General features: G+C 55.1%; 2 protein-coding genes across 2 annotated transcripts in view; both read left to right on the plus strand.

The window, feature by feature from the left end:
- IGSF9 (immunoglobulin superfamily member 9) overlaps positions 1 to 16,848 on the plus strand; it is an 18,131-nt gene extending 1,283 nt beyond the window's left edge. The window contains exons 2-20 of the mRNA XM_004390225.1: positions 16 to 204; positions 5,619 to 5,771; positions 6,492 to 6,655; positions 6,850 to 6,967; positions 8,464 to 8,605; positions 8,707 to 8,852; positions 8,935 to 9,077; positions 11,249 to 11,389; positions 11,985 to 12,101; positions 12,312 to 12,462; positions 12,645 to 12,768; positions 13,040 to 13,215; positions 13,495 to 13,745; positions 13,955 to 14,039; positions 14,146 to 14,322; positions 14,605 to 14,647; positions 14,965 to 15,825; positions 16,284 to 16,411; positions 16,667 to 16,848. Coding sequence (XP_004390282.1) covers positions 16 to 204; positions 5,619 to 5,771; positions 6,492 to 6,655; positions 6,850 to 6,967; positions 8,464 to 8,605; positions 8,707 to 8,852; positions 8,935 to 9,077; positions 11,249 to 11,389; positions 11,985 to 12,101; positions 12,312 to 12,462; positions 12,645 to 12,768; positions 13,040 to 13,215; positions 13,495 to 13,745; positions 13,955 to 14,039; positions 14,146 to 14,322; positions 14,605 to 14,647; positions 14,965 to 15,825; positions 16,284 to 16,411; positions 16,667 to 16,848 — 3,491 coding nt within the window. The remainder of the gene's footprint in view (positions 1 to 15; positions 205 to 5,618; positions 5,772 to 6,491; positions 6,656 to 6,849; positions 6,968 to 8,463; positions 8,606 to 8,706; positions 8,853 to 8,934; positions 9,078 to 11,248; positions 11,390 to 11,984; positions 12,102 to 12,311; positions 12,463 to 12,644; positions 12,769 to 13,039; positions 13,216 to 13,494; positions 13,746 to 13,954; positions 14,040 to 14,145; positions 14,323 to 14,604; positions 14,648 to 14,964; positions 15,826 to 16,283; positions 16,412 to 16,666) is intronic.
- Positions 16,849 to 18,909: 2,061 nt separating this feature from the next.
- TAGLN2 (transgelin 2) overlaps positions 18,910 to 26,652 on the plus strand; it is a 10,319-nt gene continuing 2,576 nt past the window's right edge. Inside the window, exons 1-5 of the mRNA XM_004390226.3 lie at positions 18,910 to 19,001; positions 24,429 to 24,636; positions 25,777 to 25,951; positions 26,175 to 26,277; positions 26,599 to 26,648. Coding sequence (XP_004390283.1) covers positions 24,457 to 24,636; positions 25,777 to 25,951; positions 26,175 to 26,277; positions 26,599 to 26,648 — 508 coding nt within the window. The 5' untranslated portion in view covers positions 18,910 to 19,001; positions 24,429 to 24,456. The remainder of the gene's footprint in view (positions 19,002 to 24,428; positions 24,637 to 25,776; positions 25,952 to 26,174; positions 26,278 to 26,598; positions 26,649 to 26,652) is intronic.

The following is a 26,652-nucleotide window of genomic DNA, read 5'->3' on the forward strand; positions in this document are numbered from 1 at the left end:
CCACCCACCATGCAGGTCGAGGGAAGCCTGAGGTGGTGTCAGTGGTGGGCCGGGCTGGGGAGAGCACCGTGCTGGGCTGTGACCTCCTGCCCCCAGCCGGCCGGCCCCCGCTGCACGTCATTGAGTGGCTCCGCTTCGGATTCCTGCTTCCCATCTTCATCCAGTTCGGCCTCTACTCTCCCCGCGTTGACCCTGAATACATTGGTAAGAGTTAGCCTTGGTGGGGGGCTGGGGGGGGATAGGGAGACAGCACCAACAAAGGGGATCTGGGAAGGGTGGGAGCAAGACTCCTTCCTAACTGCCCTGTCTCTGTCCCAACCTCATCCCACTCCCCTGCCTCCATGCAGCTTAGTGAGCTGTGCCTCTGCTTCCCAGCAGTGTTTATTCATGGACTGATTCATTCATTTACACACATACACCAGCGGTATAGCTGTGCCATTTAGAACTCCACGCGGTCCGTTCCAGAGGGGATGCTGCAGCGCTATTCCAGCCTAATTCTCTAGTCCCTCTTTCTAGATATCATCACGAAACCTTCCAGACACCATCCTGATTTTCTCTAGTCCCCCCACTTGGCCCTATCCTGGTTTCCGGTTTGCTAGCTGTTCACCACACCGCACCCTGCCCCGACCCAGTGTCTTAAATGCTAGTTCAGGGGATCCTAGGCTTGCTCAGGAGTGGGCCAGTGGGGTGACAGGGTGGGTGTCCCTTTGGTTTCTCCGGTAGTGGCTCAGCCTGATTCTGAGTACAGAAGAGCAGATGCATTGGGGGGTGGGCTAGAGAGGGCCAGGCCCCCTAAAGATCAGTGAATGAACTGGACTGGGCTGGGCTGCTGCTGCCGGTGGGTCCTGCGTGGGTCTTAAGATAGTGCACAGGCATCCCGGGAGGCCTTGTGCTGTGCCGCAGCTGACTCCCTAGAATGGCTCTGCTTCCCCCTAATCCTGGCTGCAGCCTTAATCGGAGTGGTTCAGTGCTGGGCCAGGGCAGGCAGGTCTCAGAGGGCGGCATGCGGGGAGGTCTTGAGGATGTGTCTGGGCTGCCGTGGCATCGAGCTTGTGCTTTGCACAAGCGAGAGTCTAGGCAAGGCCACCTGGGAGGATGTCGATGGGGGACAGCACCCCCACCTTTTGTCTCTTCAGTTTGAATCCTGGAAGAGGCCCTGCGATTGGCTGAACTCTCGGCTCAGGGCGGGCTCAGCAGGTGCCGGAGAAGGGAAGAGTTTATTTTCAAACTGGGGGCGGTTGCTGGCAAACAGCCTGGTGGAAGTATGTGTGTCTACACCAGCCCCGTGGGAATTGATGAGAGCAGGGCCCCAGTCAGGACAGGAGGGGAAAATACCTCCCTCCCTCCCTCCGCGCCTGCCCGGCCAGGAGGGGTTTGGGCTGTTGGGAGGAGGCTGGACAAATTCAGAATGTAGCCCTGACTAAGGGCAAGGGGAGGTGGAGGAGAGGAGAGAGGGCTTTCCGGAGATGGAGCAGAGGTATAAATGAAACTCTTCTCCTTCCCTCTGCCCTGTCTTGAGGTCTCCCTGGCATGCAGGCCACTGGATGGTGGACACTTTGCCTACCTGTGGGTCATCTTTCGCCTCTGTTCTTTTGAGCACCAAGGGCCGTGAGCAGTAACCCCTGAGGCTTTCTTTGGACCCCTACCCTTTATTCTCATCCCCACCCCCAGTCTGGGCCTCCTGGTCAGGCCAGAGCTGGTCTAGGGAGTCAGGACTCACAAGAGAGGCCCCTGAGCCCATTAACCTTTTTTCTGCCTCTCAGTCTGGAAGGGGCCTCTCCGCCTTTGTGTAGGGGACTCCGAACTGCCGTTGCTAAGCAACAGGAGGTAGAGGTTGCAGCGGACAATGCTGTACTGTCATAAATCCTCTGGGCAAGTGAGCGGGAGATGGGCCTGGGACTGTGCGTGAGGCTGGTGGCCTAGAATGTGTGAGGGACCAGTGAGAGAGACCTTTTGGAGTTTAGGGGCTATACTGAAGGGGATGGTTCCAATCTTCATGGGCTCTTGAATCCATCCTGCAGAGGAGACTGAATTTGTAGAATAGTACAAAAGTAGTACAATACAATATAAAACAAGATATGACTATATACTAGCACTAAGTTAACCATACCCCGTTGCCATTGAATCGATTCCAACTCTTGGTGACCCCATGTGTTAACAGAGTAGAACTGCTCCATAGGGTTTTCTTGGCTGGAATCTTAATGGAAGCAGATCCTCAGGGCTTTCTTCTGTGGAACCACTGGGTGGGTTCAAACCACCAAACTTTCGGTTAGTAGATGAGTGCAAACCGCTTAACTACTACACGTAAGGTACTCAGCCCAGAGCCTAGTACAGAGTGCTTGGTCAACAGTGACAGCTAGGTGGTTGGTCTGCACTGTGACACAGTTATCCAGAGGAAAGAGAGGCTAGGTTCACACTGCACCAGCTCTCCTGGTGTGGGGCTTAGACCAACTCTTCTGACCCATGTCATGGGCCTCTGCTCTTTGACTTTTGTGCTGCGTTATTTGGGAGTCTCAAGAGGCCCCACACAGTAGAAAGGAAGTGAATCTTCTTTCAGTCCTGAGTTGTTTGACAAAAATCCAGTATCTCATTTTCCCCTTTAGGGCTCCATGTAGGAATCTCCCCTTACTACCCTTTGCCCTTCAAAGCCCTCTGCGTAATCGCGTCTTCCCAGAAGCCTTCCCTACGCCTCTTGCTTCACAGACTCTTGGAATGCTGGGCATAGTCAGCGCCATGTGCGTATGTGCGCTTGCACATGTGAACATAACAGTGGGTGACCTGCCTTCTGAGAACTTGAGAGAACAGACTGTGTCTCCTATTTCCCTTACATATCGTTTCATGCGGGGAGATCTAAAGAACATCAGGATCTGGCCCTGCGGGTGGAAGGTGGGCCTCCAGGAGGTGGGCCCAGGACTCTGGAGGACTCAGGACTGCCTGCCCCTGGCTGTCTTCCTGTTCATCCATAACGCTACCAGTTGCCATGGAGTCAATTCTGCCTCAGGGCGACCCCATGTGTTGCAGAGTAGAACTGCACTCCATGGGGTTTTCAATAGCTGTGATCTTTTGGAAGGAGACCACAAAGCCTTTCTTCCAAGGCGCCTCTGGGGGGATTCCAACTGCCAACCTTTTGGCTAGTAGCCGAGTGCTTAACCATTTGCACCACCCAGAGATCCTATCTACAGGTCTAGAAATCCATATCTCACAGAAAAGTTAGGACATGCAGTATGCTTCATCGGATATTTTGGTTAACGGCCATTTGGAACTACTACACATCAGCTACGAACATCTCCTGAGTGATAGTACACTGTGCTCAGTGCTGAGATTGTACTGACATCAACTGAGCTTAACACCAGTGTCCAGTGAAAACATACTGCTTCTCGAGAAAGAAAGGCTGGCTTTGTGCCTTGCTAGCCATGTGGGCTTAGAAAGAAACTTAATACCTGTTCCTTTGTCTACAAAGGAATTCTTGTGAGGATTAAATATGGTGACGATGCCTAATATTGCATGGCTCGTTTTCAGAGTTCATTCTCCCTTCCCTCTTCTTCCTGCTTTGTAGAGCTAGATGGTCACCATATTGAAAAGTCACTATCCTATGGGTCTTAGAAGAGGTTGCAGTCTGGGGTCTGCAGCACTAGGTGGCAAAGCAGATGAGGGTTACGGAGGAATCCCACTGATGGAAGTGTGTGATTGTGTTAAATATTTACCTGCTAGGCCTATGGTTATCTTCTGGGTGGGGATTTAAATACCTCGCCCTTTAAGCAGGTCCACCCATCCTAGAGAATCCACACCCGTGGAATGCATTCTGAAAGAGATAAGTCCCTTGCCTGAGATCGCAAATTAGCCTCAAGTTGATCATTCCCCTCTCCTTCCCTGGCATTAGAGGCACCACAGGCTTCCATTATAATTCAGAAAGATCACCCTACAGAGAGAGTGGAAGCAGATGGGAGGGGTGAGTGCAGTAGCAGCTTCAGAATTTCTAGTATTAGGAACGGCTTAGGGCCGCAGTCTGGTTGGCTGGGATGGACACGCTGCTAAGGGACTTGGCTTGGAGCTGCATTTGCATGCCCCATCAGATTTAGAGAATGTCATTTGTCCCTATCAAAGGTCAGGGTGGGAGTGGGCAACTGATGAATGTAGATAGGGGAGAGGCTGGAGGCAGGGAGACCTATGACTAGGCTGTTGGAGTAACCCAGATGAGCGATACCTATAGGTCTACACTAAGGTGAAGCTGGTTGAGAAGGGGAAATTTATGTAGAAGGTAGAATTTAAATAAAGTTCTACTCTCCACATATGGGGCCACCATGAGTTGGAATGGACTTGGTGGCCGCTGACAACAACAATTAACAAGTAGACGCGGGGATAAGGGTGAGAGGTGTCTAGGTGATACGTTTCTGGTAGGGTGAGTTGATGCATGGTAGTGCAGCGAACTCGGAGAGGGTGGGGGAGAGAGGAGAGATGACGTGTTATCAGATGAGGGATAGGGTTCTGATTACAAATCCCGAGCTCATTTGTTTGTTCAGCAGCCCTTGTTTGAGCACCTGCTGATGCCAGGCACCATGCTGGATGCCTTCCCTGCATTCTCTCCCCCCTCCACCCCGCCCACATTTTTTGTGCTTTATCATATTGAAGATGAAGAAACCGAAGTTGAGAGAAAGGTTAAGTAGCTTTCCCAAAGGAGCACACAGCAGAGCTGGAACCGTGTCTAGGTCTTTCTGGCTCCCAAGTGTTTGCTGGAACCCCTGGTGGTGTAGTGGTTAAGTGCTACAGCTGCAAACCAAAAGGTCAGCAGTTCAAATCCACCAGGTGCTTCTTGGAAAGTCTGTGGAGAAGTTCTACCCTGTCCTATAGGGTCACTATGAGTCAGAATCGACTCCACAGCAACTGGGTTGGTTTTTTTGGTTTAAGTATGTGCCTCTCTCACTCGCCTGCCCGGCCAGGGACCCCTGAATCTGTCTGGGGTGTAGGCCTCTGTTAGGGGAGGGTGTGGAGGAGATTTGGGTGGCACTGTCCATCTGAGCCTGGCTGTGTGGTGTGGGTGTTGACTAAGGGTGCGGATGAGGTGTCTGCTTGGGCTGTGGCTGTGTGGCTTTATGTGGTCAGTCAGCTGGAGCCTGCAGGCCTGGAGCGTGGAAGGGCTGGGAGATGAGGCTGCTGACTTTGCTGCCTGGCCGGGCTGGACTCTGGCCACCCTAAGGCGCTTAGGCTGCTGATAATAGCCCTGAGGGATTAGAGGCTTTGGGGCCTGCTAGGGCCGCAAACTTGGCTGAGGTTTCCAGTGACAGAGTCCTCTGGTGGGAGAAGGACTCCTGGGAGCCCATACCTTCCCTTACAAAAGAACTCCAGAGTCGGGGGGCAGCCAACAGCCCTGGAAGGTGGGTATAGTTCAGTGGAACTCTCTACCATCTGGGTTTCTGTTTGTCTACACTGGGCCCACTGTGCTGAAAGACAGGGGTGGTCAGAGGGGCTGCACCCAGGGACCTGCCCCCAGTGGCCCCAGCCCTATCTGTGCCTCTTTGGACCCCACTTTAGGTAACTGTGGGAGAATGACCAATGTGGCCAGGGGTTTGGGGCTACCAGGAGGTCTCGTCATCATCCCTGATTCAGGACTCCTCCCCCAGGGCGGGTCCGGCTGCAGAAAGGGGCGTCACTCCAGATTGAGGGGCTCCGGGCAGAAGACCAGGGCTGGTACCAGTGCCGCGTGCTCTTCCTGGACCAGCACCGCCCCGAAGACGACTTTGCTAACGGCTCCTGGGTGCACCTCACAGTCAATTGTATGAAGCTGGGGTGCAGGTGGTGGAGAATGGGAATGAGGGGGAGAAAGGGGAAGAGAAAGTTCTCTTTCCATCCACACGCAATTCCAGTGCCCCACCCTTCCTGGCAGGCCTGTTTCCATGCTCGCTTTTTACATCCTGCCTTTTCAGTTCTTCAAATCTAAATCCAATCAGCCTTCTAGGCTCCAGGCTCTGGGTCAGGAGCTTCCCTTTCTTTCCCCTCTCTGTCCTACTCCTGCTTTCCTTGCCCTAAGAGGGTAATTAGGGGGTGAAGTTGGGCCCTGAGTGAACCATAGCTCACATACCTATTTACCCAGTACTTCATTAATTCTCTCTCAACCCTAAGAAGGAGAGGGGTCATAATTATTCCCATTTCAAAGATGAGGAGACTGAGGCATGGAAAGGCTAGGTCATGCCACTGATGAGTGCCAGAGCAGAGCCTAGATCCTGGCCTCCTGACTTCCAGAACAGTGCTCTCCTGAGGGCACCTAGCTTTCCACCTTGCTCTGAACACCCAGCCTAGGTTCACCCCTAGCGCGGCAGGCCACTGTGTGGGCACAGGCTGGCTCTGGGTGCAGCAGACAGGGTGGCTCTGGGCTGGAGTTCCTGTGAAGCTGGGCAGGCTGAGCTGAGGCTGAGTGGTCTGTCTCCCTGGCCCTCCGACATGCTCTCTGGGCTGATAGCCCCTCTTGGCAGCCCCTCACGCCTCTCTCTCCGCAGCACCCCCTCAATTCCAGGAGACTCCTCCCCCAGTCCTGGAAGTGCGGGAACTGGAACCTGTGACCCTGCGTTGTGTGGCCCGCGGGAGCCCCCAGCCTCGAGTGACTTGGAAGCTCCGCGGACAGGACCTTGGCCAGGGCCAGGTGCACTTGGGCCAGACAGAGGCAAGGGACAGATGGGGCCTGGGAGCGGGGCTGGAGGGCCGCGGGGCCAAACGGCAGGTTGGGAGACCGATCCGCTGAGGAGGGGCCGCACCTTGGCTTTCCCGAGCCTGGGTTGCTCCCGCCCTCTGCTGGCCAGGCTCGGAGGCACAGCGTCTGAGGCCAGTAGGAAGTGACAGTACTAACTCCTTCCCCAGGTGCGGAATGGGACGCTGTGGATCCGGCGGGCAGAGCGGGGCAGCTCTGGGGTCTACACCTGCCAAGCCTCCAGCACCGAGGGCAGTGCTACCCACGCCACCCAGCTGCTGGTGCAAGGTGCTCTGTAGGGGGAGGGCTGGAAGCCAGGGTCACGTGTGTGAGAGAGGACTGTGACCAGTGGCGGGGGTGGGGGTGGGGTGGAGCCCAAAGCAAGTGTGGGGAGGAGACTTTGGCCTGAGGGTAGGGGCCTGTGGAGAGTGAGGGAGCTCCCAACGCAGGCTGTTGCTCTAAAACTCATTGCCGTCAAGTGGATTCCGACTCATAGTGACCCCATAGGGCAGAATAGAACTGCCCCCTAGGGTTTCCAAGGAGTGGCTGGTAGATTCGAACTGCTGACCTTTTGGTTAGAAGCCCATCTCTTAACCACTATGCCACCAGGGCTCCGTTGCTCTAAAACCAGCATCTTAATTTTAAAAGAATCAGTAAATGCATGAATAGATAGTGTCCCGCAGTGTGGTGTAGTGGAAAGGGCATAAATGCCGATGTTAAAACTTCTGACCGTCAGCCTTTTAACCTCCCCGAGCCCGTTTCCTTATTTATATTAATGGCTTCACACGTACATCTCAGACTGTTACAAGGACTTAATTAGCTAACTACCAAGCACCAGCTGCCGTTGAGTTGATTCCAACTCATAGCGACCCTATAGAACAGGGAAGAACTACCCCATAGGGTTTACAAGGAGCACCTGGTGGATTCGAACTGCTAACCTTTTGGTTAGCAGCTGTAGCTCTTAACCACTATGCCACCAGGGTTTCCAACTACTAGCAGAGTGATTGGCATATAGTAATTCCCAGCCAAGACCTCCTTTTTAGGAGGAAAGCTGAGGAGTATAATGCCCAGACTCTGCCTTCATAGGGTGTATTATCTACGTGGGGGTAGACAGAAGACTAATCCGTGAAACAGAGAAGCGTTGCTCTCTGTGGCACTGTGGGAAAGGCAGGGTGTTATAATGGTTAAGAGCAGCCTCTAGCATCAGGAAGGCCTGAATATGAATCTTGCCTTTCTTACTCACCTTGGCCAAGTCCCTCTGCCTTTGAGTCTTAATTGCTTCATGTATAAAATAGGGAAAGTAATTCCTACCACGAAATGCTCTTGTGAGGATTGAGTTGAAGCAAGTACGGTGCTCAGCAGAGTGCCTGGCACACAGTAGGTGCCCTATACTTGCCAGCTCCTGTTATTACCTCGCCCAGAGTCAGAGGTTGCTGCAGCGTCTTGGGGTGACATACTGGGTACCCGGATGAGGGTAAGAGACGGAGTGGTTGAAGACTTGACAGATGGGAGATATTAAGGGTAACAGCAGAGAGTTAAAACGGACCCTCACTCCTCTCCCCCCGCACCAACAGTTTCTAGGTGGGAAAACGAGGTGAAAGGGATTGCCCCTGGTGGAATGGAAGGGGAGCTGGTCTCGGGACAACATAACTTTTCCTACACCCAGGAGGAAGGTCCTCCTGCAATTCCCCAAGGCTCTGCAACCACCAGCCCCGTACTCCAGAGGGCAGAGCTGAGAGGACTGTGAGCTGAAGCCGCCTCCCTTCCCGTGTGCTCCCCCCCAGGGCCGCCGGTTATTGTGGTGCCCCCCAAGAACAGAACCGTCAACGCCTCCCAGGATGTTTCTTTGGCCTGCCAGGCTGAGGCCTACCCAGCAAACCTCACCTATACCTGGTTCCAGGACAGCATCAATGTCTTCCACATCAGGTGGGGCTCGGGTTGGGAGGTGTGGGTGGGGAATTGGTGGACAGTTTATAAGGAGCCCTATGGCAGCGTCTGGACCCCTCCCCACACATGCCATATTGCAGCCGCCTGCAGGACCGGGTGCGGATTCTGGTGGATGGGAGCCTGTGGCTGCAAGCAGCCCAGCCTGATGATGCTGGCCGCTACACCTGTGTGCCCAGCAATGGCCTCCTGCACCCGCCCTCAGCCTCTGCCTACCTCACCGTGCTCTGTAAGCCTGACCCAGCTGCTTCCCCAGCCTCCATCTCTCCCCTGGGCCAGGCCAGCCCAACATGCCACTCTTTCCCCCCAAGACCCAGCCCAGGTGACGTCGATGCCGCCTGAGACACCCCTGCCTGTAGGCATGCGGGGGGTGATCCGGTGTCCTGTTCGTGCCAGTCCCCCACTGCTCTTTGTCAGCTGGACCAAGGATGGCCAGGCCCTGCAGCTGGACAAGGTACAAGCTTGGGGCAGGGGGAAAGAATGGCTTAGCTTGATGGTGTTCTGCTCAGGAGGACGGCTGGGGTGGAGTTAGCTTGGTTTAATTCAGTGATTATGGAACATGCAGTTCCTACCAGGTGCTGTGCAGGGTGTCGAGTGAGAAAGGGTACAGCCTAAAGGGGGTAGGACAGTGTTCTTAGTGCTACTATAACAGAAATGCCACAAGTGGGTGGATTTAATGGAGCCCTGGTGGTGCAGTGGTTAAGTGTTCGGCTGCTAACCAAAAGAAAGGTTGGCAGTTCGAATCCACCAGCCACTCCTTGAAAACCCCATGGGGCAGTTCTACTCTGTCCTATATGGTCACTAGGAGTCAGAATCCACTCGACAGCAATGGGTTTGTTTGTTTTTTTTTGTAGGGGGTAGCTTTAAAAAACAAATTTATTTTCTCAGAGCTTAGGAGTCTGAATTCAGGGTACTGGCTCTAGGGGAAGGCTCTGTTTCTGCTGGCTCTGAGGGAAGGTCTTTGTCTCTTCAATTTCTATTCCTTGGTTCCTTGGTGATCTCCATGTGGTGTGCCATCTATCTTCCCCCATCCGTGCTTGCTTGCTTGCTTCTGTGCCTAACCTGTTCTTTTTCTATCTCAAAGGTGATTGGTTTAAGACATATCCTACACGAATTATGGCCTCATTAATATAATATAGAAACCCTATTGCCAAATGGGATTACATCCACAGGTATAGGGTTTCAGATTTACAACACATATTTTTGAGGGACACAGTTCAATCCATAACAGACAGCAACATAGATGTTCTGCTAGAAGGGCTGGGATGGAGAAAGTGTCTTCCTCTTAGGCTGGCTGAGGATAGATCAGCAACAGCTTCTGGGACTTTGAAGATGGGCCTTGAAGGATGGACAGGCATTCCAAGCAGAATCAAGGGCCCAGAGGCAGGAAAGAGTATAGTGTGTTTATACTGTGAATAATGAGTCCTCCAGTTTGGTGGGAGCAGCAGTGCCTGTAGGGACATGAACGGTGCAGTGAAAGCTAGAAAGACAGGTTGGGGCCAAAAGGAAGAACTGTAGATGCCAAGTTAATATGACCTCATTGCAAGGCAAACTGGAATCTTTTATTTGTCTGCAGAGACTATAAATTCCTTGAGGGTTAGGACTGCATCTTTTAATCATAGTGTCCCCAGGGCTTCTGCAATAGTGGTACTCAATAAATTTCTGTTGAATGTTTAAAAAAAAAAAAAGTCTAAAGGCATCTGGATCACGTGAAGTGTTTTGAGCGATGGTGTGATACCATCAGAGCTGTGATTAGGAGTTGAGCGTGTCCGCTAGAATGTCGAGGGGGAGACGCTAGACACAGGGAGAGAAGCTCAGAGGCTGTTGAAATGGACCAGGTGAGAGGTTATGAAATCTGAGTTAGAGGGAAGGAGGGAAGACATGGAGATGGATGGGCCCTCATGCCTGGACAAAAGGAACTTCCCAGAATGACAGACTTGACAAGTGTTTAGATAGAGGGAGGGGGGGAGGGAGGGAGGGTGAGGAGCCAAATTTTAATGGGGAGGGTGGAGGGCATCTTTAATAGAAATACAGAAGCCAGGAAAAGGAACTGGTTTGGAGTGAAAAGGAGTCCCCAGGCAGTGCAGACACTTAAGTGCTTAGCTGCTAACTGAAAGGTTGGAGGTTCAAGTTCACCCAGAGGTGCCTTAAAAGAAAGGCCTGGCGATCTGCTCCTGAAAAAATCAGCCATTGAAAACCCTGTGGGGACAGTTCTACTCTGACACAGATGGAGTCGTCAGGTATTGGGGCGGACTAGACAGCAACTGGTTAACTGGCTGGGGTGGAAAATGCTGAATTTAGTTGTGGAATGCTGGGAGGACAGCTAGGTGAGGTCCCAGCAGGCAGCAAACCCCAGGGGCTCCATTCCAGCTTTAGGAGGTGCCATTTACACTGTATTTTCTGTGAGTGGCGCCCCCTGGAGTTTGTAGTCACAGCTGCCACGTTCGTTTATAGTGGTCCGTCTGCAGGAAAGAGAAACGAGGCACTGGAATTGAGAGAGCGGTCACGCCTAGGGATACTTGTGGAGACCTCTCATACGGTCTCTGTCCCCTCTGTTGCCTCTCCCATCTCGGTCTTGCCTCTCCTGAGTTTCTTCCTCTTCTTGTCATCTCTTCTTCCCCCCAGTTTCCCGGCTGGTCCCAGGGCACGGAAGGCTCATTGATCATTGCCCTGGGGAATGAGGATGCCCTGGGAGAATACTCCTGCACCCCTTACAACAGTCTCGGTACTGCAGGGCCCTCCCCAGTGACCCGCGTGCTGCTCAAGGTGAGGCCCAGGGTGGCCCAGGGGCCCACAGGAGAAGTGCGTCAGGTGGTTGAAGAAGCATACCTCACTGCTGAGCCAGGCTGACAGAGCGGGCCATCCCGCTGTATGGGGAGGGGCTCCTAAGTCTCCGGCTTCCCCATGATGGCCACAGGAGCAGCTGTTAGATGCCATCCACAGAGATTTTTGCGGAGATGGTGCTGGGGAGGTGGGACATCAGGCACATGACATATCCACAAAGAACAAGGATAGAAATGGTCCCTCCCCACCCTGACTCTCACCAGCCTTGGCCATGCTGCTTCCCTCTCTGGAGCTCTAGGGAGAAAAGGATGGAAAGCAAGGGGGTGGAGAGTGGGTAAAAGGGTGTTCTATAGAGGTTTAGATATCTCCAGAGAGACCCACCCCAGCCACCAGTCCTTGTTCTATCCCAATATTTCCCTCCAGCCCTACCCGTTATAGCTAGAAATTGAGAGCTGGAGAAAGAATGAGATAGAGTGAGACATATGGTGTGACAGGGAGCCCTGGGGAGGAGGAATAACCAGCCTTAATGTAAGAGAGGGTAAGAGAGCCCCCTCCCAATGCCAGACCTGGCTTGCAGGCTCCGCCAGCTTTTATAGAACGGCCCAAGGAAGAATATTTCCAGGAAGTAGGGCGGGAGCTACTCATCCCCTGCTCTGCCCAAGGAGACCCTCCTCCATCTATCTCTTGGGCCAAGGTAAGGTTCCTGACCCTGCTCTGCCTGTATTCGTGCCCACTACACCCCTGCCTCTGCATCCCCCTGGGCCATTGTGGGGAAGGAGGATGCGGGGAAGAGAGGGCTGTTGGAGGCAGAGTGGGAGGAAGCTGGAGCTGCCCAGAGGGACAAGTGGCGCCCTTGGTGAGGGGTGGCTGCATGTGTCCTCAGGGCTGACCCGTGGTTCTGTAGGTGGGCCGGGGGCTGCGGGGCCAGGGCCAGGTGAACAGCAACAGCAGCCTGATCCTGCGGCCACTGACCAAGGAGGCCCATGGGCGCTGGGAGTGCAGTGCCAATAATGCTGTCGCCCGAGTGGCCACCTACACGAATGTCTACGTGCTGGGTTAGTGGCTGGAAAGCGGGAGGAGGGGCTGGAGGAAACCATGGGGGAATCATCTTTGGAGGCCCATGTTGGGGAACGCCTGGGATGATGGGTGGAGGGAAGAGGCCTTGAAGCTCCCCTTAGCTCTTCACCTTCCCTTGGGGCCCTGACCACCATCCCTCACTCCATTCTCCCCTCCCCAGGCACCAGCCCCCACGTCGTCACCAATGTGTCGGTGGTGCCTTTGTCCAAGGGTGTCAATATCTCCTGGGAGCCTGGCTTTGATGGTGGCTATCTGCAGAGATTCAGTGTCTGGTACACCCCACTGTGAGTGCCCCTACCATCACTGTACACCAGCCTCACCCCCTCTCCTCTCCACTGAGTCTGTCTGGCCCTCTGGGCCTTTTCCTATCCCTCTATCCCTGGTCCTGCCCCAACTCTGCTGCCCTGTTTCCAGAGAATCTTAGGTGTTCAGGACCCAAGTCCTGAGACCTGGATGGTTGACAGTTGGGGAGGGGCGAAAATCAGCTTTCTGGACCCCCAATCTTCCTGGTCTTCCTAGCTCCTGAGGTGCCTCCCATTTCCTCATGGCTCCCAGGTCCAAGCGTCCTGACCGAGTCCACCATGACTGGGTGTCCCTGGCAGTGCCTGTGGGGGCTGCTCACCTCCTAGTACCAGGGCTGCAGCCCCACACCCAATACCAGTTCAGCATCCTAGCTCAGAACAAGCTGGGGAGTGGGCCCTTCAGCGAGATCGTCTTATCTGCCCCAGAAGGTGAGACCTCTTACTCCAGAGCAGCAGAGACAAGGGCGGGGAAGGGCTGGTGGGAGGGCCCAGAGGTAGGAGGACCTGGATGGGAAAGGCGAAAGGGTGCTGGGCAGCTCGGGGTCCAGAGGGGCTTGTGGGTGATGATTTGAGCTTGTCTTTAGGGGCTTTGGGAGAATAGTTGGGTACTGGGGGCTGTGGAAGGCCAGGGACGAAGATGAGGAAGGCCAGGGAGAAGGATGAGGGACTGGGGATCCCATCTCTGACCTGCCTGTCTGTCCCCATCAGGGCTTCCCACCACACCAGCTACCCCCAGTCTTCCCCCGACAGAGATGCTTCCTCCCCTGTCCCCTCCCCGAGGTCTGGTGGCAGTGAGGACACCCCGGGGAGTACTCCTGCATTGGGACCCCCCAGAACTGGTCCCCAAGAGGCTGGATGGCTATGTACTGGAGGGCCGGCAAGGCACCCAGGGCTGGGAGGTGCTGGACGGGGCCGTGGGAGGCACAGATATGCAGCTGCTGGTGCCAGGGCTCATCAAGGTATAATGGCGACACAGTGGGGGCGGGGGGGGGGGTCCTCCCAGCACTCTTCAGCCCCGGTTCCATTCCCTGGTGTTTCCTGGGGTGATAGTCTCAACCTGATTTGACCATCTTCACCTCCTGCTCCCTACCTCACCCTTACCCCCAACTTTCCAAATGGGGCTGGGGTGGGCGGTGCTTGGCCCTAATGCTCTTCCTGGCACCCCCAGGATGTCCTCTATGAGTTCCGCCTGGTGGCCTTTGCCGGTAGCTATGTCAGTGATCCCAGCAACACGGCCAATGTCTCCACTTCCGGTGAGAAACCTGTGGGAGGGAAGGGCGCTGGGGCTGAGGGGAGAGGGGGTCCAGGCCCACCACGTCTTGGGGACTGACCCCCCCCCCCCCGCGACCCCTTGCCCAGGCCTGGAGGTCTACCCCTCGCGCACACAACTGCCCGGCCTCCTGCCCCAGCCGGTGCTGGCCGGCGTGGTGGGCGGCTTCTGCTTCCTGGGCGTGGCTGTCCTCGTGAGCATCCTGGCCGCCTGCTTCATGAACCGGCGCAGGGCTGCTCGCCGCCGCCGCAAGCGCCTCCGCCAAGGTAGACCCCCTTCTGCCGTCATCCCGCGGGCTGGTGGTTGGCACATCTGCCTCTTGAGGCCCAGACACCGGGAGAGCCCTGCCTTTCCATGAGCCCCTCCTACCTGGAGGAAAATCCCTCCCTCTTCCACGGTCCATTCCCAGAGCCCAAGGTCCTGCAGAGCCTTGCCGACTTTTTTCCAACCTGGCGGCCTTCTGCATGGGGTTGGGCGAGAGTGTGTGCGGCGGCCCTAGAGGAGCATATCCTTTGCTTGTGCTACCTCCTGTTCTCACGCTCTTACAGATCCACCTCTTATCTTCTCTCCGCCTAGGAAGTCAGCTCCACAGTAAGTCCCTCTACCTCCTTGGCGTCCCTCTGCTTTGCCATTATCCATGTCGGTATCCTCTGCTTCCTTTCCCGCACCTTGGGGAGGGGTGGGAGCCAGGGAGCAGAAGTTAGAGGAAGAAGAGAACCCGGGTGCAGAGGCCCTAGCCCGGGGCTGGTCCTGTGGTGGCGTGCCTTCCCGCCACCCCTCCACCATGTTGGTCCTTTCTCACTTGCTCTCCCTAGCTCTGCTCTGTTGTGCTCCAGACCTCTCAAGGCCTGACGCTGGCTTCTGGGAGGGGGACTGGCCACAGACCCTGATCTCCTGTCCCTCCCCAGCTCTGCTCCGGGCTCGGGCAGTCCTGACAGCGTGGCGAAGCTGAAGCTCCAGGGCTCCCCCGCCCCCAGCCTGCACCAGAGTCTGCTGTGGGGAGAACCCACTGGACCCCCCAGCCCCCCTCCGGATCCTCCACCTAGCCGGGGGCCCTTACCCCTGGAGCCCATTAGCCGGGGCCCAGATGGGCGCTTCGTGATGGGACCCAACGTGGGGGGCCCCCAAGAAAAGTCAGGCCCAGAGCGGCCGGAACCTCGGACCTCAGCCTGGCATCAGGCCCGGTCCTTTGACTGCAGCAGCAGCAGCCCCAGTGGGGCCCCCCAGCCCCTCTGCATTGCAGACATCAGCCCTGTGGGGTCCCCTCTGGCAGCCCCACCCAGCCCCCTGCCAGGTCCGGGACCCCTGCTGCAGTACCTGAGCTTGCCCTTCTTCCGGGAGATGAATGTGGATGGGGACTGGCCTCCCCTTGAGGAGCCCAGGCCTGCCCCACCCCCAGACTACATGGATACCCAGCCCTGCCCCACCTCATCTCTCCTTCACCCCCTGGACTCTCCACTTGTTACCCCCAGGGCAGCGCTCCCTGGGGCCCTGCTGGGGGCTGGGGCCACCACAGAGCCCCCTTACACAGCACTGACCGACTGGACACTGAGGGAGAGGATGCTGCCAGGCGTCCTCCCCACGGCCCCTCGGGGCAGTCTCACGAGCCAGAGCAGCGGGAGGGGCAGTGCTTCTTTCCTGCGGCCCCCCTCCACAGCCCCCTCTGCAGGAGGCAGCTACCTCAGCCCCGCTCCAGGGGACACCAGCAGCTGGGCCAGTGGCCCTGAGAGGTGGCCCCGAAGGGAGCACGTAGTGACAGTCAGCAAGAGGTGAGGCAGTCCTTGCTCATCCCTGCCCAGTCCTGCCCTGTCATCTCAGAACATCTCCTCAGTACCCTCCACCTATTCTGCTTCACTCCCACCCTGGGGCCAGGAGACCTTGTCTTCTTTTCCTGAGGCCCAGGGATATTCAGTCCTGGGTGGCACAGTTAAGCTCTCGACTACTAGCCGGAAAGTTGGTGGTTCAAACCCCCAGAGGCACTTTGGAAGACAAGCGTGGCGATCTGCTTCTGAAAGGTCACAGCCTTGAAAATCCTATGGAGTGCAGTTCTGCTCTGCACACATGGGGTCGTCATGAATCAGAATTGACTTGATGGCAACTGGTCTGGTTTGGTTTTAGGGATATTCAGGAAAACCTGTGGCCCGACCTAAGTTTGGGGACCCCAGCTTCAGCCTTTTCTGACTCCCCTCTATTCTTCCACGCACCCCACATTTGTCCCGTTTGACAGGAGGAACACATCTGTGGACGAGAACTATGAATGGGACTCAGAATTTCCTGGGGATATGGAGCTGCTGGAGACTCTGCACCTGGGCTTAGCAGGCCCCCAGCCCCGACCTGAAGCTGAGCCAGAGCTAGGTGGGCAAGCCCTGCAGAAAGGCAGGCACTCCTGGCCTCACTATCCCACATCCCCCGAAGCTTTAGGGCTCAGTCTGTTCTCAGTCAGACCCTGGCCCCCACTGGAGCCCAGTCCAGGCTCCTCTGCTCTGGACTGTGTCTCATTCCCATGGCTTACCTGCTCTGGAAGGCCCTGGAGAGCTTCGTGTTTGAGACTTCCGCCCTGTGAACCTCAAGCCTTCTTCCTCCTCTCCTTCTCTGGCCCCACTCTTGCAGGTGCTAAGACCCCAGAGGAGGGCTGCCCCCTGAACACTGCTCATGCTCCTGGCCCCGAGGCCCGCTGTGCTGCCCTTCGAGAGGAATTCCTGGCCTTCCGCCGCCGCCGAGATGCCACTCGGGCCCGGTTCCCAGTCTATCGACAGCCAGTCCCCCACCCTGAACAGGCCACTCTGCTGTGAACACCCCTCATGTGAGGCTGGGCAAAAAAAAAGCACATGGACCTGCAAAGGAGGCCCCCACGACCTAGCTCCAATCTGGGGGGGCACTACCCCACCCTTCTGGTGCCCAGGCACAGACTGATTGTGGGCTCGGGTGGGGTTTGGCATAGGAGGTATGTGCTGATCCCTAGGTTAGTTTGGGGATTGGAACAAGAATCTTATGTCAATCCCTGTGTGTGTGTGTGTGTGTGTGTGTGTGTGTGTGGTGTCATCGGTGGTGTGGGTGAGGTTTTTTACAGGTGAATTAAAAAAATTTGAAAAAAGTGTTTGTGTTGTCTGGCCTAGAATCTGGGAAAATGCCAGGCCCCTTAAAGAGAAGGAGAGTCTTCCTAAATGAACAGAGGTGTATTCAACATTCATTCAAAGAGCATTTATTGAGCGCCCACTGAGGTCACCAACTAAGGACCAGCTGTCGAGCTAGATGCTGAGAAAATAGAGTTCACTGAGACATAACATGCTTTCGCCCTTGGGGAGTTCTTTGTAGTCAGCGAGGCAGACGAGTAGAGAAATAGTTACAGTATGATGCGGTAAGTTCTGTGATAAAGCTGTGTGTTGGTTACTATGGCAGCAAAAAGGAAGGTGTTCAGTTCAAGTCAACAAACATTTAGTGAGTATAACATCGTGTGCTGGGACAAATGCTGCTTTTGGGGGCTATCTGGTAGGGCTTCAGAGGCATCCTCACAGAAAGTGGCAATAATGGTGGTAATAGTTAACATCTGAACATTCACTGTGTGCCACAGTGCTTGCTGTAAGCTCTTTACATGTATTGTTTGATTCTCCACAACTCTGAGGCAGGTACAACTATTAATCCTATTTTATAGACAGAGTGCCTTAGTAATTTGCCCAAGTCACACAGCTGGTAAGTGGTAGAGCAGACCAGAAGCCAGTCACGGAAGAGAAAGTATTCCAGGCAGAGGAACAGTCTGAGTAAAAGAATAGAGGAGTGAAAACTCAGCCTATCGGAATCATTTGGTGGGAGTGGTTAAGAGCTTGACTACTAATTGAAAGGTTGGTGGTTCAAACCTACCCAGTGGTGCCTGGGAAGAAAGGCCTGGTGATCTGCTTCTGAAAGGTCACAGCCTTAAAAACCCTGTGGAGCACAGTTCTACTCTGCAAAACGGGGCTGCCATGACTCCGAGTCCACTTGATGTCAATTGGTTTTAGGATTAGGGGAAGAGAGAGAATGGAAGGTGGGAGGGGACTGGTTGTGAATGTTCTTGAAACCCAGTGTAAACAGCGACTCTATCAAACGTGAGAAATTCCACTAATGGGTGTAAGACGGGACCTCACCCTAAGGGGATTCTGCTCAACTGAAGCCTAAATCGGGGGAGGGGGCACACTCCTTCAATCCCTAAACTATGTTGCCCTCCACCCTCAGACACAGCCTCAGAAACAACAGAATCCCTGCCGCCTTCTTCCTCCACTGAGGCCTTCCCTTCAAATCCCTCCAGGATTTAAGCCCAAATGTCAGGTCGGAGAAGAGATGAAAGGGGGTGGGAAGTATCACTGTGAACTTGGGTCCCAGCACTGACCACGCCCCTTGGGCTCGGGGCAGGGAGTGACCTCACCGTTAGTTCCTGCCCAGGCTTGAAGAAGGTGGCAAGCAGGACCAAGTGGGGGTGCTGTCCCGGCCTGCAAGCCCCGGTCCTTTTGTCACACCCTAGTCTGTTGCAAGGAGTGAGGAAGGGAGGAGAGTCTTCTGTGCCTCCGTTTACCTTGCCAGCCTTTATAAACTAGGAGGCTTCTTCTCACGTAAACACGCCCACAGACTTGAGCTAACCTCCTAGGCAGGAAGTTTTCCCCTGGAGTACAAGTTGGTGGGCTCTGGGGTGGAAGTTGAGGTTCTCATGGGCGGAAGACCACTCCAGCTGCCCTTGGAGACCCCAGACCCACCAGGGTCTCTAATCCGTGTTCTGGCCCCTTGCTCCCCTCTCTTACAACACTGCCCCTGCGGCCCTGCGCTGCGGCGCCTTTAAACCTCGCGGCCCTTGCCCCGCCCCTGTCCCACCCCGTTTGAGGCGGGAGCCTCCTGAAAAACTCTGGACCCGCCGCTGCGCCCCACTCGCCGCTGCAGCCTCTGCCCGGAGTTTGCCACTCCCCAGTCCGCTTGTACGGTGAGCAGGGACTGGGGGTGGGGGTGGGGGTATGTGCGCGGGCTGCAGAAAGCAAGAAGCCGGCGCTTGAGACTTGCTCCTGCCAGCTGGGGGATGAAGGGCTGGGGTCAGGCGAGGGTCCGACGACTGCTCTGCCCCGCCCCGTGCTGTCACCTCGGGTCCCCAAGCCTCTACCGGGCATTGTTGAGCGATGAGGTCAGGCGAGGTTTGCTGGTGAATGCACTCGAGGACTGAGGCCCACCCGCCAGGTGGAGGAAAGGAGGGCGTAGCAGATGAGCGGGCTGGCCCCGAGCGACTGCGAGCCCCGGGCCCTGACGCCGGCCCTGGCCCCACTCTGTGCGTCCGGGGCTTCCGGCGCGACCTTCCACGTGCGGTTCCAGGAGCACGTGTGGGCGCTACCTGCAGTCTGACTGCGTCCTCGAGCCCGCACTCTCCATTCCTCCTGCCAGCTCGCTTTTCTGGGGACTAGAGTCACGGACTGGGGCGAGGGGTCCTCGTGCACGGGTCCCATAGTGGTCTGGCCTTCCCCGGTGTGGGCCAGGAGTCGAGGCTCCGATCGCTCGCATCCTAGGAGAGTACCTCGAGCTCAGACATCTGGGGGCCTGCAGCCCCGACTGCGCCCCGGAGTTCCCTGCCTGTGTGAGGTGGTGGGCGGCTGCATTCCAGGCCCTCTTGCCCCTGCCGGAGCCCCCGCTGCCGGGAAAGCCGGCGGTGGCCGCGGGCGGCGAACGGGCTGCCCAGACCACTGCGTCACTCCAGCGTCGGGCGGGCGGTGGGTGACTCATCCCGCACTAACTGTTAAGGGTGTGGCGGTGGGTCGTGGGGCGGCTGTGCGGGCCGGCCGAGACGAACCGCAAGCGAACGGCCTCCTTACCGCGCTATGCGGGCCACCTAGAGCTTCTACCAAGGAAGTTCTGGGGAAACTTGGTATTTGTGGGGCAGAAAGAAGTGGGGAGGGACTGGGTGTGGAGATCCGGTATAGGAGGAGACCTGCGGCTTGGACCAGGCTCCCCCTAGCTCTCTCTTTGACTCCAGAGCACGAGACAAAGGGACAGCTCCCCATTTCCAGCCCCCACCCCATTTCCCCTTCCTAATTCCACGACCCAAACCAAGCCAAACCCACTGCCCTGCGAGTCCACATGGAGACCCTAAAACTGGAGAGGAGGCCAAGGCAGGGCAGGGCGCAGGGCGCTAGCATTCCAGAACCGGCAAATAGTCTTTGTCCAACTGTTACCTCCCTCCCTCACCCCACCGCCTGGTCGCCGCCTCTGCCCCCTGGGGATTGGCCTTTAATCCTTCCGTCACTCCATCCCTCCTTCCTCTAGAATTTTCAGGTACAGTGCTCTCTAGCTCAGGACACACCTTAGGTTTCCAGGGCCTTTCTTCTTCTCCTGAACTACGTCCTTGAGGCTGCTTCTCTACCCCAAAACTTCCCATCTCCGCCACACGCCCTCCACAGCTGCTTCCTTGAGAAATCCTTGCACCTGGCTATACCTGAGAACTCTGGGAGGTGAACCCTTTCCCCAGAACCCCACCCCTGCCCCCTGTGCTCAGTGCTTTCTCAACACTCCATCCATGTCGGTACCCCCACCCTGCCCCCATTCCTGTATTTGGTACACAGAAGCCATGGCAACAGGCCCCACCTCACCCCCTCCTCCTACGCAAACCTTGTGGCTTCCTGTTTGTGTAAGTTCAGCTTTCTCTTTTGCTCACGAGTCTTGATGGTGAGGGGGCTTCCCTAAGGGGGCTCCCTAATCATAGGTTTCCCCCCATCGTTGCTCCTGCCTGTTTCCCTGTGGGCTGGTGTCCTCAGCGCCCTTTCGCAGTAGTCTCAGCCCCCAAATCTGAGTTGGGACATTGCCATATGTCCTGTCTCCACAGTGAATGGATAGTCCCTTTGTCTTCCCAGTTAAGCACTCCAGCCAGGAACCCTCAAGTGCCCCCCCCCCCCCCCCACGTGTCCACCTTTCCTTTCGCATTGGCACTGGGTCCGGTGAGGTAAGTTTCCAGCCCGGGGTCTGGGTGGGGCTGAGGGTTGAAAGTGCCTTTTGTGTCCCCTCCCCCTTTCCCAACTATTGTAATCCTGTGGGTGGGGGTGGGAGTTGTACCCACAGCTGTAGCCAGCTCCAGAGTTTAGCTTGCTCACTGCCAACCTACCCCCCAAGTCATCTAGCTGTTGTCTGCCCCTGGGATCCCCAGTTCTCGGCATCTCCCACACCTTCCTTCCAGATGGGTATCTCCCTTCTCCCCACTCTGTAGGCGACTTGCTGTTTTCCCTTCCTTCATGGAGGGCGGGTTCTGGTCCCCGTGATGTCTGTCGACAGGGTGGGCCTCTCCAGCTCCAGCAGCCGCCGCCCATCAGCTCCCGCCTGCTCATGGGGGTGGGGCGGAGAAACAGCTGCTGGCCAGGCTGGGCCCTGCTGAGCCCGCCCCTTTGCAGAGCTTTGCCCTTTAGCTCTGGCACTTCAGGGCTCTAGGGCAATGTCCCCAGAGTGGAACAGAGACCCTGCAGCTGGAGGCCTCAGCCCTGCCAGCTGTGTCCAGGCCCCAGAGTGTAGGAGGGGCCCTCAGCATCCAGCCTCTTCCTTTTGCCCTGAGGTGGGTCTGAGAGGCTGCTCTGCCCTTCCCCTGGGGTGACACTGGCAGGGTCTGGCTTTTGTCCCTGCTCTTGCCTTCTAACCCTGGCGTCCGGGTTAATAATTCTTCTGCCCTTTCTTTCCCTGTGTCATAGTGAGCCCTGGGTCTTAGGCCACTTGGCCCCATGGAAACACAGCCCTAAGGCCCAGGTGACCACAGGGAAACCACTTTCAGAAGAGAGCTGTGGAAACCTGGGCGGGGACTAGCGGGCTTCCTGGTGGCAGCAGCCTCTAGCCCCTTCCTCTTCCTGCCAAGTCTTCCAGCCAGTGCCTTCTGCATCAGAGGTTATAGGCTTCTTTAGACTGAGTGGTGACTGAGAAGGAGCCCTTGTAGCACAGTGGTTAAGTGCTTGGCTATGGAAAGGTCAGCAGTTCAAACCTACCAGCCGCTCCGCCGGAGAAAGATATGGCAGTCTGCTTCCGTAAAGATTAAAAAAAAAAAAAAAAAAAAAAAAACCATTGCCATCAAGTCCATTCCGACTCATAGTGACCCTATAGGACCCCATAGGGTTTCCAAAGAGTGGCTGGTGGATTCGAACTGCCAACCTTTTGGTTAGCAGCCAAGTTCTTAACCGCAGCATTGGAAACCCTATGGGGAAGTTCTGCCTTGTCCTGTAGGGGTGCTGTGAATCGGAATTGACTTGACTGGCAATGGGTTTTGGGATTGTGCTGAGCAGTTGGGGCTGGGCTGGGGAGGGGAGGGAGACTTGTCTTCATTTTTCCTCAGGCCTCAGCCACTCAACCGCCTGCCTTCCCCCAGCTGATCGTGTGTGGCTAGTGGTATCGGTCAAGGCCCAGACCCACATTCATCTGGCCCTGCTTTCAGCCTGAGGGAAGTGGAGCGGGGGGAGTTGCTCTTAATGAGGTTTTAAAATAACTGATTTATGGGGAGGCTCTCTGCCGGAAATGTGCAGCTCAATAAGAAGAGTAGAAACGAGCGGCCATATTGGAATTTGGGGGAGGGGATTGGCCTGAGACACACAACCCTCCAGGCTGAAAGCCAGTCCTGTCACACCTGAGAAGTCTGAGAGTGTTACACAGCTGCAGTCCCTGTAGCCCGGCTTCTTGTACTGCGGCTGAACCCTGAGGCCCATTGTGGGGGTGGCTGATTGTTTGACCTGGGGTGTGTGGGAGCTGGGAGGGCAGAGTGACTTCATCCCTTAAATCTAACCTCCTTGGCCTGGAGCCAGAGCTGGGGAGAAGGGGCGACTCCCTTTCTTCTCCTTGAACCACAGGTGCCTGCCTGGGGGATCCCCTTTTGTGAGCAGCCAGAAGGTTAGCTCTGTTGCAGAGCAGAAAGAAGAGCCCATTCAGGGAGGGGATGGGGGCAGGAACGGGGGACCATGTCCCTTCTCTGGTTCTGGCTCCCCCAGGCATCAGTAGCATCCCCGGGGCTTGCTCGATGGGTCCCTGGGTGTGGGACCAGGCAGTGAGGTGGTGGGGAGGACAGGCTGCCTGCAGAGAGGTGCTGCCAATTTAGGCCAGCGGTCAGGAAACCACCCAGTTCTTGCTAACCAAAGTCCTCCAGCTAAGAAACCCTCCTGTGTACTTCCCCATTCTTCCCTCTCCTTCTAGGTTTCCCTAGAAATACCACAAATTACCATAATCTTGTTGGCTTAAAACAACACAAATATATTACTGTACAGTTGGGGAGGTCAGAAGTCGGCAGGGGTCTCACTGGGCCAAAATCAAGGTGTTGGCAGGGCTGCATTCCTCTTGGGGGCTTCAGGGGAGAATCTGTTTCCTTGCCTTTTCCAGCTTCTAGAAGCTGCCTGCATTGCTTAGCTCATGGTCCTGAGTCACTCCAACCTCTGCTTCTGTCGTCACATCTCTGATTCTGGTTCCCTCCTTCAGCCTGTAAGGACCCTTGGGATTCCATTGGATAATTAGCCTATAAGGACCCTTGTGATTAGATAATCTCCCCATCTCAAGGTCCTTAATTTAATCACATCTACACAGTAGTCACTGGCTCTGGGAATTAGAAGGTGGACATCTATTATTCTGCATAGAATGGCTTCTAGGAGGGAAAGTAGAATGCATTCTTATTGCCTAGTTTCTCGCGTGAAGTTCCTTTTGTCTCTGAAATTCATTAAGAATCCAGGAAGCCTCCCAGGCTGCTTCTGTCCATACTCTTCTCTGAATTCCTACAGCATGGGTCTTGCTGTGTGCAGTCTTTTACTTTTCCATCTGTACTCAGCTTGTCTCCCTAATGGCACTCTGGACAACTTTAGGACAAGGACTTCTGTCTCTTCCACAATCCCTAGCATAAATAGTATGTGCTCAATGAAAACCATGTGGTTGATTGAGGGTTGATCTGTCCAGTCCTCCATGTTCTGGCATAGGTTTCCCAAGCTGCTCCATATTCTTCCTCCTCTCCCTGAATCCTTCACCTTCTCGGGGCTATAAAGAGCAGGGTTGGGCTTAGAACGTCAAGTTGCCTTTGCTAAAGCTGACTAACCCAAATGAGAGGCTGAACCTCCAATCTTGGTCTTATGTACCCCTTATTCTACTCCAGTGGGTTTCATACTTCATTCTAGTAGTGGAACCATTTGTTCAAATGAAATCTAATAGCAAATCCGTAGATGGCCTGTGTAGCCCCATGCCACTTCCCAGAGTTCTGAATAGTCCACGTCCAGGGGTTAAGAAGAGCTTTCCCCTGGTGTGGCAGCAGTTCTGGACCTCCCCGCTGGGGCCCACCCTGGGAGATACAGTGTGTGTCCCTGCAGGCAGGATCCTCTACCCCACTGGCTGCAGTGTACTGACCCCAGGACTGGGTGTGTTCTCCCATCAGCTCCCCACAGCCACCACTACCCTTCAGAATGGCCAACAGGGGACCTGCCTATGGCCTGAGCCGGGAGGTGCAGCAGAAGATTGAGAAGCAGTATGACACAGACCTGGAGCAGATCCTGATCCAGTGGATCACCTCCCAGTGCCGCAAGGATGTGAGCCGGCCTCAGCCTGGCCGGGAAAACTTCCAGAACTGGCTCAAGGATGGCACGGTGAGAGCTGGGCCCACTGTGGGTTGGAAGTGCCAGAGAGCAGGGCTGGGTGTGGGGGCCTGGAGATTGCTCAACCTGAAGAAGAGGAAGCTGAGGGCACACCGTTTCCAACTTCTCCCTAAGCCTGGACATCATTATTGGGCAAAGACCCATTCTTCCCTTCCTGCGCACTGAGGGAAGAGTGAGGAGGCGTATGTTTCTTCCTGCAGCAGGAAGGCCCTAGGTGACACAAAGAAGAATATCTCTAAGGAAAGAACTGCAGGAGAGTGTGCTCTACTCAGAGGGATATTGGAATAGAAAGGAAAGATTAAACACTGGCATTTCATTCTGGGCTCAAAAGCAGGGGCTGGGCAAGAAGAACAAATGGCATCACTAGCTTTGGTGTCACCCAGTGTGGTAACTCATGGTGTTACCCCCCGCCATGGACCTCCTCCCGTATCAGACCATACAGAATCCTTAGTAGTGTTTTTTGTACTGTTACTCGTAAATCATAATTCCCGTATATCACTCCTTCTTTTCTTTTAATTACTACTTCATTCTCAAAAAAGTTATTGATAATAGGTTCACAAGTACTAATTACCACAATATTGTAGCTAAACCACCAGAAAATTTGACAAAATCAGGACACCGGCAGCAACAAAAACAACAGCACGTGCTTGTAGCGTGTGCAGACAAAACCACGTGATTCAAAGCATCATTGTAATTGGTTAATAATGACAGCTCTGACCGGAGTGCATTAGAAGGTGCAAAAAGTAAATTAGCGTAGAGTTTTAGCCTTGTAGGTGTATTGATACATGTAAGCTGGGCTTATGAAAAATGTTTTTGTTGTTTAAACTAACTACAGGGATATTTTTATAAAAAATAATAAATTTCCACTGAAACACTGCACAAAAATTTTATAGACAGTCATTTTGGTGTCACCTCCTCTGACAATGTCATTCAGTGTGGTCCGCACCTTCTGCACCCCCCTAGTGATGCCACTGAGAAGGATCCTTGAGACTCACTCCGGACGAAGGAGTCTGAGCTATTTCAGGTAGAAGAGGAACCTCTCTGGTCCATGGCCACTGGTGCTGAAGGCAGCACATGCTGACCCATGGTAAGCATGTCTTCACCTCTGCACACCTGCTGTCCTTCACCCAGGTGCTTTGTGAGCTCATTAATGGACTGTACCCCGAGGGCCAGGCCCCAGTAAAGAAGATCCAGGCCTCCAGCACGGCCTTCAAGCAGATGGAGCAGATCTCTCAGTTTCTGCAAGCAGCCGAGTCCTATGGCATCAACACCACTGACATCTTCCAGACTGTGGACCTCTGGGAAGGTGGGACAGGGACAGGGTGTGGGGGCTGCCCTCGGGGAGACCAGAGACAAAGAGGGGTGTATGTGTTTGTTTTATGGGGGGAGTTGGCCATGTTGGGGGTTGGGGTGGAGAAGGGTATGGGAGGAAGAGTAATTAGGAGGTCAGGACTGCTGACTGAGTGATGGAGGTATCCAGGTATCCAGGACCCAACCCTGCTGGGTCCAACGCATCCCCTTCTTCCCAGGGAAGAACTTGGCCTGTGTACAGCGGACACTGATGAACCTGGGTGGGCTGGCAGTAGCCCGGAATGATGGACTCTTTTCTGGTGATCCCAACTGGTTTCCTAAGTAAGTATTGCTGGGACAGCTACAAGACCAGGTCAGACACAGTGTCCCTACCCACTCCTGTCCCTAGAGAACAACTGATGTTTCCATAGCACTGGCCCTTTACAAAGCACTTTCACATTTCTCATCTCACTTAATCCTCACAAGTTCCTGGAATGGCAAGTGGTTGTCCCCTTTGAGATGAGATGAGAAGGTGGCTTCAAAGAACTTAAGGCTCTCAAGGGCTGAGCTGGAGCCCACAGCAAAGTCTGTGCTCTGTCCACGGGAGAGGTTTACTGGGTTAGTCTCTGACCTCCTTCTAACCACCTATCTCTTCCCACCCAGGAAATCAAAGGAGAACCCTCGGAACTTCTCAGACAACCAGCTGCAAGAGGGCAA

This window comes from Trichechus manatus, unplaced genomic scaffold (genome assembly GCF_000243295.1).
Source record: "Trichechus manatus latirostris isolate Lorelei unplaced genomic scaffold, TriManLat1.0 scaffold00288, whole genome shotgun sequence".
Classification (NCBI taxonomy): domain Eukaryota; kingdom Metazoa; phylum Chordata; class Mammalia; order Sirenia; family Trichechidae; genus Trichechus; species Trichechus manatus.